This window comes from Sander lucioperca, chromosome 13 (genome assembly GCF_008315115.2).
Source record: "Sander lucioperca isolate FBNREF2018 chromosome 13, SLUC_FBN_1.2, whole genome shotgun sequence".
NCBI classification, from domain to species: domain Eukaryota; kingdom Metazoa; phylum Chordata; class Actinopteri; order Perciformes; family Percidae; genus Sander; species Sander lucioperca.
In genome coordinates, this window is record NC_050185.1 from 35,973,639 (window position 1) to 35,985,712 (window position 12,074).

A 12,074-nucleotide genomic window follows, 5' to 3' on the forward strand; every position below is an offset into this window, starting at 1 on the left:
TATATTATATATACACACACAAGATTTTTTTGGGCATTTGCACATTTACTTGAGAGAGGACAGTGTAGAAATGGTGGAGAGAGAGAGAGAGAGAGGTGAATGACATGCAACAAAGGGCCGGAATTGAACCCAAGACATGCGATTATAAAGCATACGCTATAACCATGCGGCTACCAGGGCATCTAGACTTAAAAATATTTGCTTGGAAATATGACCGTCCCGTGATGCACCATGTCGTGACACAGCTTACTTTCAGGCACCAGTTGAATGAAGTACAGTGACACTCCTCCAAGGAGCAAGACACAGATGGCAGACAGTCGTCGTGGAAGGTATCTCAGAGCCAGCCAATTGGAAATGTATGCTGGTACCTCTACAGCTGCTGAGATGAAGCAGCTGAGATAGGGGTTAGCATGAAGTCGGGATGTGTTCAAGGACAGGACAAAGTATCCAGTATTCAGAGTGAACCTGGGAAGAAAGAATCACAGACAACAGAGATTTTTGAATGGAAATCCTCAAAGAAACAGCATTAACTACATTTAATGTTATTACATCACATTAATTTAGCTGACGCTTTTATCCAAAGCAATATTGGAATATATATTAATATGTGTTATGAATATCTATATATGAATTTTGTGTTGCATGGGCCAAGATCCAGTCTTAACAGGTGAGTATTTTTAGTTTGCGACGAGGATGTGTAGTGTTTCTGCTCTCCTGATCAGTCAGTATGGAGCATGTTTCATCATAGCGGATGGGGAGGAGAATGGCAGCCAAAATAGCCAGCAAGTAGCAGGCTTATACCCACTGTCTACATCCGGTGAGTCAGACTACAGTTGGCTAGACTCAAGCTAACAAGAGCCAGGAACAAAACCTGCATCACCTTCTAGGTGAAGAACGGCCTTATCCTCTTGATGTTGTGTAGCATGAATCTGCAGGAGGGGGTTGTCGCAGCCAAGGACAGCTGGTCACACCCAGGTCCTTGCGGTCCGAGCCACAGACACCACTGAGTTCTCCATTTTAAATCTCATTCTCTTTCTTAATCACATAAATGAATACTCTGAGCAATCACCTTATTACATACACCACTGCAATGTGCAATCCAGTAAAATAGTCCTGCAAATTACTAAAACAGGTACATTACTGAAATGTGTTACATAGTAATGCATTGCTGTCTAACACTCCCCAATTGCTTCTTTTCACCTACCAGTGAGGAGTTTCACTGGGACGTTTGGGACCAGTAGGAGGAGTTTGAGTGCAATGAAAAGGACAAGAACCTCACTGGCTTCCCCCCATGAACACGGCCAATTGTGTTCGTTAAAAGCATTATCATATAATTTTCATTCCTACCCTCACCTACGATCATGAAGGTGGTCAAAATGGGTTTCCCGCAGGAGGGTGGCAGCGTTTCCCTTACAGATAACTTGAGAAGTCATCTGTGAGTAACTCGGAGTAGAGCTGCTGCTCCTTTGCGTCAAAAGGAGCCAGTTGAGGTGGTTTGGGCATCTGGTAAAGATGTGCCTTGGGCGCCTCCCTAGGGAGGTGTTCCAGGCACGTCCAGCTGGGAGGAGGCCTCGGGGAAGACCCAGGACTAGGTGGAGGGATTATATTTCTACCCTGGCTTAGGAACGCCTCCGGATCCCCCAGTCAGAGCTGACTAATGTGGCTCGGGAAAGGGAAGTTTGGGGACCCCTGCTGGAGCTGCTGCCCCCGCGACCCGACCCCGGATAAGTGGTTGAAGATGGATGGATGGATGGATGAATGCGTAATCAGGCTGATTAGTTTTAGGCTGCTTTGTGTAGTGTTGTTGTACTGAAATTAATTATGCTAAGGTGTTTGAGCAACTGTAATTAATAATGCCTAATATCTAATTGTTTGTGTTGATGTCTTTGGTGATTGAAATGCTCAGACTGGAGACTCACCACACCAGGCACAGAATGACAGTCATGTTTCTGATGTTTTTTGTCCTCAGCAGGTCGAAGACATTGTGGTGTTGCCTAGGGTGTGCCTTTGTCTCATCAGCCTGCAAGATACAAATCTCAGTCTTACCAGCAGTTTGTTGTATTTTGACTGGTGGGTCTCACTGTCCACCACTTCGGCCCAGAATGAAATATCTCAACATCTGCTGAAAGAATTACCATGCAATTTGTACATCCTCCCTATGGGGTGAATTGTACTAACAATGTGTGTCCTCAAGCACACACATTGGCTCCTGTGTCTGGTCCTGCATGATTTAAGTCAAGACAGACTTACATGTACACTGTAATCGTCAAAGATGACCTGTGGAGCCTCAACCTTGTTCATCTTAGCAGCCTTTCTCACTATGGTCTCAGTCTCTTTCACTCTTCCCTGAGAGAGTAACCACAGAGGGGACTCTGGGATGAACCTGCCTCAGTATTTAAAAAGAGAAACAGAAAGGTTCAGGCTGGATCATAGGGGCTTAAAAACAAAGCAACAAACAGGGTAACTGCAAGTTAGATATTTCTAAAACAGCCAAATTATTATTTTTGTCTCCTGACACTTAAGGTTGCACGGTAAGCTAAACTTACCATTAATACATTGTCTTGTTATGAGTACAACCTACCACAAGAGAGGGAGGTAAAGCAGACCAGACAGAGAGATAGCCAACAGGAGAGATTTCCAGTCCCTTAAAAAGTAAGCCAAGAGAGGCAGTGTCATGTAGCCAACGGCATAGCCCAGACATACACCCAAAGATGAGAACATGACCCGCACATTGCCAGTCAAGATTTCAGTGCCTGCACAAAGAGAGAGATAAATGCATGACAGAAGTGCAGGTAATAAGTGAAGATATCCATGATACACAGTAAATAAACAGGACATGTACAGTACACACAATATATGTATATTATAAGGGTGCTCCGATTGATCGGGAACCGATCGTTATCGGCCGATAAAGGCTTTAAATAGTTTGATCGGTGGTCTCCATAAAGGCCGATCAGATAGGCCGATCAGATGACGCACTACTCGTGAGAAAATGTTCTATACGCAGCTAAGTTACACATCAACCAGATTTTGTCAAAGAATGCTGTTGCTAAGTAACAATGCACAATGCCTATAGGAATCACGTTACGTTACTGCTAATGAATCCCTAACATTTCCGGATTTTGCTGCTTCATAATAAAAACATTCAAATACGAAAATAACGGAGGACTTTTATTGTGAAGAACTTACAGGAAATGAAACCGTTCACAGCCGGGGCTTTGACCAGTCGAGTAGCTAGTTTTCAGCGCTAGTCCGGGACGCCGCCGTGTAACTAGCTAGCTAGCTAGCTGAGCTGAGGTACAGACGAAAGGAAAATTATCTGTTAAAAAATGTGGCGACATATCCCCGGTGTTAAGAGGCCCGCCGCGGAGTCAGCAGTAGCTATGGACGTACAAGCTGTTGAGGGCGAAGTAAAGAAAAAGAGAAGGTACTTTTCAAACAAGTGGCGCATTGACAAAACGTACAGCGAAAGACCGTGCAAAACATTTCAGACCGTCCTGCCAACCTGTTTACATTTTAACGTCAATGTAGACTGTAACGATGTTTAAGTCGCTTGAAAGCTGCTGCCGTTTTAAATCTGTTGGCTCTCTGCTGCTCAGTTCTACCCCGCGACTGCCCACACACCACACACACACACACACACACACCACACACACACGGTGGATGCAGGAAAAACCGGAGATGAGACGTACAGGATGACCTAAATTGAGGACAGCTACACTTAATACATCCATGAGCTACACTCGTTATTGTAAAATCAATGATAAGTTAAAGTCCAATAAGTCCTTTATCAAACCGTATGAATGTGTGTCCCAGGCCAGGATAGGAAATTAACTTACAATGTAAAGATCAACAAGCTACTGACACATAATAAATACATTATATTAATAAAATATGTATTATTAATAAAACATAATTTAATAAAGCAATTCAAAATATGATAGTGCACTCTCTTTTATAAATTTGAATTCTGGAAAAAGTGGCTGGTAAAAAATTTAAGTGGCCCCACCCTGCTCAGAACACACTAAAGACACACTGAAGAACACACTGACAGTTTCTTTTGTAATTTATTCCGAATAAGGCTTTAGCTATATGTTAAGCTCTAAGCTGTTTAAGGTGTGTTTCTAACAGAGGAAGTGGAATGTTTCCTGTCAATAAAAGTAAACCGTTGACAATTCACAATACATTATCTTCTGTTAATTTTAATACTTATGCATTGTTGTTAAGAATATTAAAATTAATATATGATAAATATGACATGATAAATAGAAGGTTTCAAATAGACCCGGTGATCGGTGATCGGTCGACACGGCTCACAGCAATCGGTGATCGGCCCCAAAAATCCTGATCGGAGCACCCTTAGTATATTATTCAAAATCACTCACTACTGTATAAAAGTATTATTTGTTGTTACCAGAGCATTACATGTTCACATTTACCCAGCACAAAAGCAGCGACAGAGTTGGAGATCTGTCCCAAACCACTGGTGAAGAGGAGGATGGAGAACACCGTCCAAGAAGGTGAAAAGATTAGAACAAATAAAAAAAAATTCTGAACTGCCATGGTGGCAAAGACAACAGGCTTTCTTCCAAACCTAGAGTGAGAAGTCAAACAATGAAATAAGAGCAAATAAAAATAAGATTAAAATATCTTGAAAGAGTACAGACTGCTAAAAATTATATTAGTTTGAACTGATCATTTTAAAAATTTGCAATGTTTTCTTTAGGCAGAAGAATTAAACATTTTCTAAGAATAAAGCGTGTTTATAATTTCATTGCGAGATGTGTTTTTAGTACCTGTCTGAGAGCTGTCCTGAGATGAAGGATCCAATAAGAACTCCAAGGAAGTAAACTGTGGAAGTGAACGGCTGCTTCCACTGATCACTGCACACCAGGTCAAACTGAAGTATCAATGCATGGACAAAGAAAAACAACCTAAGATCCATTTTCAATTAAGAATCACTCAAACCCTTTCTTCCTGAGTAGAATACTGGAAAAGTTGCATACATTCAGTTGGACAATTATTTTTCTTGTGTACAGTGTGTTCTAGTCAAGGTTAATGACTAATTATAGATCTCTTACTATTACTACCTCTATACTACGGCTTAAACTACACCAACAAATACTTAAATTTTAGTAGATGTGGCATATTAGATGACGCACAACGAGTGCCGGGGCCTTCTCCCACACTGCACCTCAACTTTGGAATTCACTACCCCCTTACATCTGCATACAGGACTCCATGAAAGAATTCAAAACTGCTCTTAATCTTTTTAAACTAAAATGTAGCTTATGTTAACTGCAACAACTGCAGCTTATTTTATATCAACCTTAACTCTCTGCTTTGCTGCTTATTACTGATATAATTTGATGTAAGGTGAACTTGTGTTTTTTGAAAGGCGCCATTAAATAAAATGCATCATCATCATCATGTACACACTCACCTCAGAGACTATGGTAGATTGGTAGATGTCTCTGCTGTAGCTCCACCCATTTACACAGCTCTCCTGCTCCAGGTCAGTGAGGTTGACATCCCTGTCAGGAAACAATCCCTGAGCAGAGAGATTTCTGACCACATCCAGCCTGTATCTGCTGCATCTCTTCAACCTCTGTTTCCCATGCACCACCTAACAGTCACAATGACACAGACTTTATTAGTGTTATTAGTAACATTTCTTTTCCAATTAACCTATGCCTTGTGTATGGTTCCGTACTGTGTAAAGAAATCTTGCCGTTGGGTACGTATCAGGTATGGGTCTGTATCTTCCCGTACCTACATACGTACCTACGGCGTAGATTCAATGCATAATTATAAATGGCACTTTAACAATTTGACACTGAGGCCAAGATATTGAATAACAACTTCTGGAGACAGACGTCTGTAAATCAGTAAACATATATATTTTTTTGCGTCGCAACCCCCAAGAAATGACTCCTTTCACTATCAGAATTTAAGAACTTCATTACCTCTATCGGTATGATAGCATTGCGCCAATCTTGGGTCAGGTTAACCTCAGGAACCAGGCAGTGGTGACTGGGAATGTCGGTCAAGAAGACAAAAGAGAAAGCAGCAAATCCATTGGGCACGATGCTGGCACAGAGCAGGAAGAAGACAATCTGCTGGAAGCGTCCCCACTGACCAAGAAAAGCAGTAATTTTATCATAATCATTCATATTAGAATCACAACTGTCCCCTCCACCGTCAAAATCATACAGACTTCTTTTTAAACTGCAACGGAATAAAAGAGAGCGGTCTGGCACCTCACCAAGCCACACCCTGTACAAGATAAAACATTAATCAGTAATCAGTTTACCAATAACACACTCAAGGCTTTACTGGTTTCAAGAGTTTTCATTACAACAATTATTCAAATACTCTAAACCACTGGTTCTCAAACTCTGGTACAAGTACCACTGGGGGTACACGAGCTCTCTCTTGTGGTGCGCGGATGGAATCTGATTTATTTTTGAAAAAGTGAAATCAATTTCAAAACATAATACTATACAAATACTACAACATTTACAATAATAATATTTAATATTTTCTGAAGTGGTACGCAGTGTTAAAGGTTTGAGAACCACTGCTCTAAACTCTTCCCTGCTGAAAGACAAAAAAAGCCTGAATTGTATGGTTATTTGTGGTATGCTTCCTTGTAGTGAGTGCAACCTAACATCAGAGGGGGGAGGTACGCCAGCCCAAGCAAAGACAAATCCAAAAGGAGAGATCTCTAGTCCCTTAAAAAGAAAACAAAGGGGAGGTAGCATCATGTAGCCAATGGCAAAGCCTAAAAATGTTCCCACAGATGAGTAAAGGACATTGCCAGTTAATATCTTAGTGCCTGCACACAGAGATAAAGAAACACAGGGGACAGAGAGAGGGACATGTGCTGAAGGAGTGCAAGTCAAGTAGATATGTACAGATTTTTTCTCTCTTTCTATCTACATTTTTTCAAAATCTGAAAAATGTGTAAAACTACTGTGGCAGTATTTATAGAATGCGGTATTCATATGTACCAAGCACTAAAGCAGCTACAAAGTTGGACATCTTTCCTAAACCATTGATTATAAAATGAATCAATCAGTCAAAAAATGGGTTATAAAATCTGAGAGTATAAATTCCTATTTTCTGAAACAGTCCATGTGTGCGAGTCATATTGTTTAGTCTTATTTTTATTAAAATTGACTTTTTAGCTTCAAACCAACAATCTTAAAATGTTATTTTTAAATTACATAAATGAAATTTAAATAGAAATACAAATAAAATGTAACACTAAAAATAACATTTGATTTGTGTGTTACAACAGAAAACCAATGATTTCCATCTGCGTGATCTTCACAGCTCTGGCAACAACAGCTCTGGCAAAAGGTACATTTGAGTGAAAAAATGTTAGTGCAGTTAACTGTATGGTGTATAGACAATATTTCAGTAAAAAATATAATATTTAATAGAAGTAATTCAGAGAGTTTACAATCACTGACTTTAGAAATGCAGCAAAAAATCGACTTAACAGAAAAATAATGATTTGGCAGAAAAATATAATGTAAAAAATTATGTTAAAATGTGTAAATGATCTTGCATTATTTCCTCTTTCATACTAAAAATGAAATGCTTGTTTTGTTTCATCGCTTTTTCTTTTTTAGGTTCTATTGAATACAATTTCTCTGAACCTACTGGAGGTCCACAGTGTTTTGGTGCAGTGGGACAGCGGGGGAATTTTTATCTGCCAATTGCAACTACAGCAAATACAGATACTAGATATAATAGTGACTTTTAAACTTAGCTAACATATATGTAAACTACTTTAAAGACACTTTATTCCTTCATCTTAGACATTTCTATGTAAAATAGGTGTACATCTTTAATTTAATAAGGTGGCTGGTTATTATGAGCCTTGATTTTATTGATATATCCAACTTAACGAGAAATATATGTTCATACGGTAACACTTTATTTGAAGGGGTGTGGATAAGACTGACAGGACACATGTCATGAACATTTTCTTTATGAATGTTTATGACGGTTGTCATTAAAGGTCCAATGTGTAGGAATTTCTCCCATCTAGCGTTGAGATCATATATCGCAATCAACTCTCTCGCACCACGCAGTTCAAAGTACGTATTACAGCTACGGTAGCATTCACACTTCAAAAAGCCAGTCTCTTGCTCTTTTCAATATCCTTTTTCTTTTTCTGGGCGAGGAAGAAGACTCCTGTTACTGAAAATTGGATTTTGAATACGTGTGGTCCTCCATATTTCCTTCTTCAAACTTGCCGGGCCGGGAAGCTACGATACCCATTAGCAGCATTAGCAGCACCTGTGAGTTTATCATGTGACAGCTAGGGCTGGGACGGTTACCACATTACCGCAATACCGCGGTCACGTGACGCCTACTGCGGTTCTGGGCTCGTCACCGTCATCACCGCAAAAAAAACATTGGCCTGCACATTGTGTCTAATGACATGAATTAATTGATTCTAATGACATAGATTGTGTCTGATGACATTGTGTCTTACATGGATTCCAGATTTTCTAAACAAAACTTATCAAAAGATGGAGCACGTTGAATTTCAGCCTGCATGCACGTTTCGTAGCCTAAAACAGAGCGGCTTATATTGGTAGAGAGAGCAACTTGGACTGCAACATATGTTGTAAGGTTAAAGCCGATGTTTTTTGGGGGTAACTCCATTCACTTTACTTTGACAATAGATAAAGCCACCGTGTCTTGAGAAGCTCTAGCTTGTTGTTTTCTTGTTTACTTTTAACTCACTTTACATCATTTTTGCTATCTCTTTTTCCTCTCTCTTTTCCTCACAACGGCACTCTACTCTCCGTTACCGCTTGCTCTCCTTGCACGACCACACGGGCACTGACGTCACTCACTTAAGGCACCCTGCCATTCTCGCTCTACTTACTCTCGTAAGGGGGTTGCAGTATACCGCAGTAGAAAAAAATCCATACCGCCCCAGCCCTAGTGACAGCGAAAATGCGAAAGGCGGAGCAGTATGTCCTGTATGTCCCTTACTGGCTAACGCATTTCAAGATGGCGCATGAATATGGAGCATCTACCCCAGTTCATGCGAATGCAAATGTAACGTTTCAAGCCAAAAGGAATACTTGGAATTGATGGTGGTGGTAAATATGCATGAAAAGGACAAGTTTGTGAACAGGCAACACAGATTTTGATAATGAACAACTAAACACATTACACACTGGACCTTTAAGTGTCATTCAGTAAATTATGACACTGTGAATGCAAAGTTACCATTGTTTGAGATGTTTGTATTATGAAAACTTGACATTAACCATAACAACAATTTCTGTTATGACAACTCAACATCAATTAAGACAATTTAACTTGTCATAAATATGTCATAGCAGGCCTAATTATCAAACTTTAAGAAACTATTTAGCTATTTGTGTTAACATTACATTAAACTGTCGTAAGTGGTTGGTTTTTACATTGGCTGTCATGAGACCATTATAATTGTGTTATGAATATTTTCCTTGACCTCAAGTACAGTGAAACAAGTGGACTTGTAATAAAGATATAAAGTTTGATAACCCTGTCAATTTCTAACTGTGTCATAAATAATTCCCTTGACCTCAAATAAAGTGGAACCATTTGGACTTCTCATTAAGATGTCATGAAAGTTATAAGACCAGTTTGACGATAGTAAATACAGTACCGTGGTGATTTAGGAGTTTTGGACGGATAACATTAGCTTAAGGCTAATGTTAATTGTTGCTAAATTAACAGCTTATTGTAGTTAGCTGCCGTTAACTATTTAGCTCGGTTAGCTGTACAGCTGACTCAGCCCTGGGGTGCAAGAAGCCAAACTGTCTCTGAACTGTATTCCCTGTTGTAAAACTGGCCTCTTCAGTAAGTCTCGGAGCCTTTTCCATTAGGTTCAGACACAAACTGTTAGAAAGCCCTCTTTCTGATGCAAAAGTTTGAGTAGTTACTAATTTTTTTTATTCAAAATGGAATTGGAATAGAAAATGTCTCCATAGTTAACAGCTGGTAGTTGATTTTACTGTGTATTACTGTGCATTATTCTACAACTGTAGAGACTGTATGTGTATGTTTGTCTTCCAGTTCCAGTGTCAAAGCCAGCTGTTTCTCAGATGTGTTTGTCACCAGAACAGATGAACATCAGCTGCTGCTCAGAGGGAGATGAAGTAGAGTTCAATGTAACCTTAAACAGTCTCTTACTGGTGCAGAGCAGAGGCCACAGCCAGTCCCCGAGCAACAGGACAGCTAACATCAAGTCACCGGCTGGGAGTAAAGCTGAACATGAAAAACCCAGTGTTTCAAATGTTACCATCAGCATACACAGTCAGCAGACTGGAAACTTGACGTGTCATGTTTGGAACCCTTTTAGCAGAAGCGAAACAGTGATTAACCTCAAAAGCTGCAAAGGTACTGTGTTTAAAGGATGCTTGCTTTCCTTTCTTAATTTCAGCTCTTCACTATTTCACATTTGGTATTCATTTATGAAAAAACAAAATCATTAATCAATTAAATGAATGAATTAAATCACTTTTTGGCTGCATGGGGCACCTTGGGTAATTAATATTAGAATGAAGGATTAAAATGAGCAGCCTCAGATTTGTTACTATCTGACATTATACATCATTAAAGTTGTGTAGGTGGGAAGTATCCACCTGGAACCCCAAACCATCTTTTGTCTTATTATGGTTTTTAATACTAATTTCACATTCACTGCTAATGTACTGTAGTTACTGTCTGTCGAATACCTGATGGAAGACAAGCAAATGTACGAGAAATAGTTAAGAAAGATAGCTTGGAAATTGACATGTCAATGTAATCATAATATGTAATTGGTTTAATATTTGTTTGTGTTTTCTAGATTTAGTTCCTTCCCCTACCCATTTTGTCACTCTCCTTCTCCTGTGGTATAATAAGACTTCATAACAAGAACAAACCAAGCCCCACAACCTGTTAATGAGGGTAAATGAAATATGTTCTCCCATGTTTTCTTCTGTCTCAATAAGGACCCTACCGATTACCATAATTTTATAAATTCTTAATGTCTTTTTTCCATGTTTCAGAGAGCTATTGCATAATTTATGTAATACCATGAACATTATTTTGTAAAGCATCGGTTACTTTTTCCAGGTAACTCTGAAGATGAAATTGTCTACACAGATGTTAGAATAATAAAGAATACAAGGAAAACCAGACCCAACTCACATCCAAATGCAACATCATTTTCTCCTAAAACCTTATTAAGAACCGGCCTTATTTTGAACCCTTAAGTTTCCCCTGCTGGGAACCTTACCTAACCTTGAGATAAATAAAATGATCAGGTACCATTGTCTTTGTGGTTTGAAAAAAAAAAAAAGATGAAAATAATTTCCATGTGAAGACGTACATTTTTTTTTTTTTTTTTTTTTTGCGAGATTAGGATACTTGTTAGCATATCTAAATTGCTCTATAGGCTATAGTTGTATTTTCCTTGATTTGTGAGCTACCTTATTAAAATTGTGGAGTTGTTTTTTAAGCATTAATGCATTTGTTAAAGTGTTTTGTGTTTTGCACTTGTATTTTTTAAAATAAACACATATTGATAAAATAGATGATTTCATCTGGATTATTCAAACCATCAAATAGTATGAAAAAAAGATGATGGGTATGTCCCAAGTCCTAAATGGCATCCCCGTTTCCCTCACTTGATTGCTTTCCCCACATCTCTCCCACTGAGGAAACATGGTAGAGACACGAGGAAATCATGCGAGAAGAGAGGAAACGAGAAATGTTTTAAGAGGGATGAGACATCCTTTCACGTAAAGCAATGTCCGTTTGTGATGATGGCAGCGCAGCTGGATGTGCCGACAGCAGCCAGCCTCTGTCACATACCGTTATATTCACACACAAGCAATAGCCCCCACCACCTGCCCACTCTGTTTAGACACTTTTGCTTGTATTTACATTACAGTAATTTTTCCTGGTTTACCACACTGATAGGCTAACGTGACCTGCTTATTTAATTTGTTCATTTTATACTGTCTGCTTGTTTCTTTGGCTATTTGTATGTTTTATTTTGCTTTGAA

The 12,074-nt window shown here is 39.2% G+C and overlaps 3 protein-coding genes across 3 annotated transcripts in view; 1 reads left to right on the forward strand and 2 right to left on the reverse strand.

Moving 5' to 3' along the window:
• LOC116036424 (bromodomain-containing protein DDB_G0280777-like) overlaps positions 1-12,074 on the reverse strand; it is a 1,700,590-nt gene that overhangs the window by 709,256 nt on the left and 979,260 nt on the right. The window lies entirely within an intron of this gene.
• The window catches only part of LOC116036425 (C1q-related factor-like), a 680,685-nt gene that overhangs the window by 626,455 nt on the left and 42,156 nt on the right, over positions 1-12,074 (forward strand). The window lies entirely within an intron of this gene.
• LOC116056082 (solute carrier family 22 member 5-like) lies at positions 89-6,289 on the reverse strand. The gene is made up of 8 exons (XM_036008794.1): positions 5,967-6,289; positions 5,444-5,626; positions 4,797-4,900; positions 4,440-4,594; positions 2,582-2,753; positions 2,251-2,383; positions 1,920-2,020; positions 89-465 (listed from the first exon to the last, which is right to left on the reverse strand). The coding sequence occupies exons 1-8, from the start codon at positions 6,171-6,173 to the stop codon at positions 189-191; spliced, it is 1,332 nt and encodes a 443-aa protein (XP_035864687.1). The 5' UTR covers positions 6,174-6,289; the 3' UTR covers positions 89-188.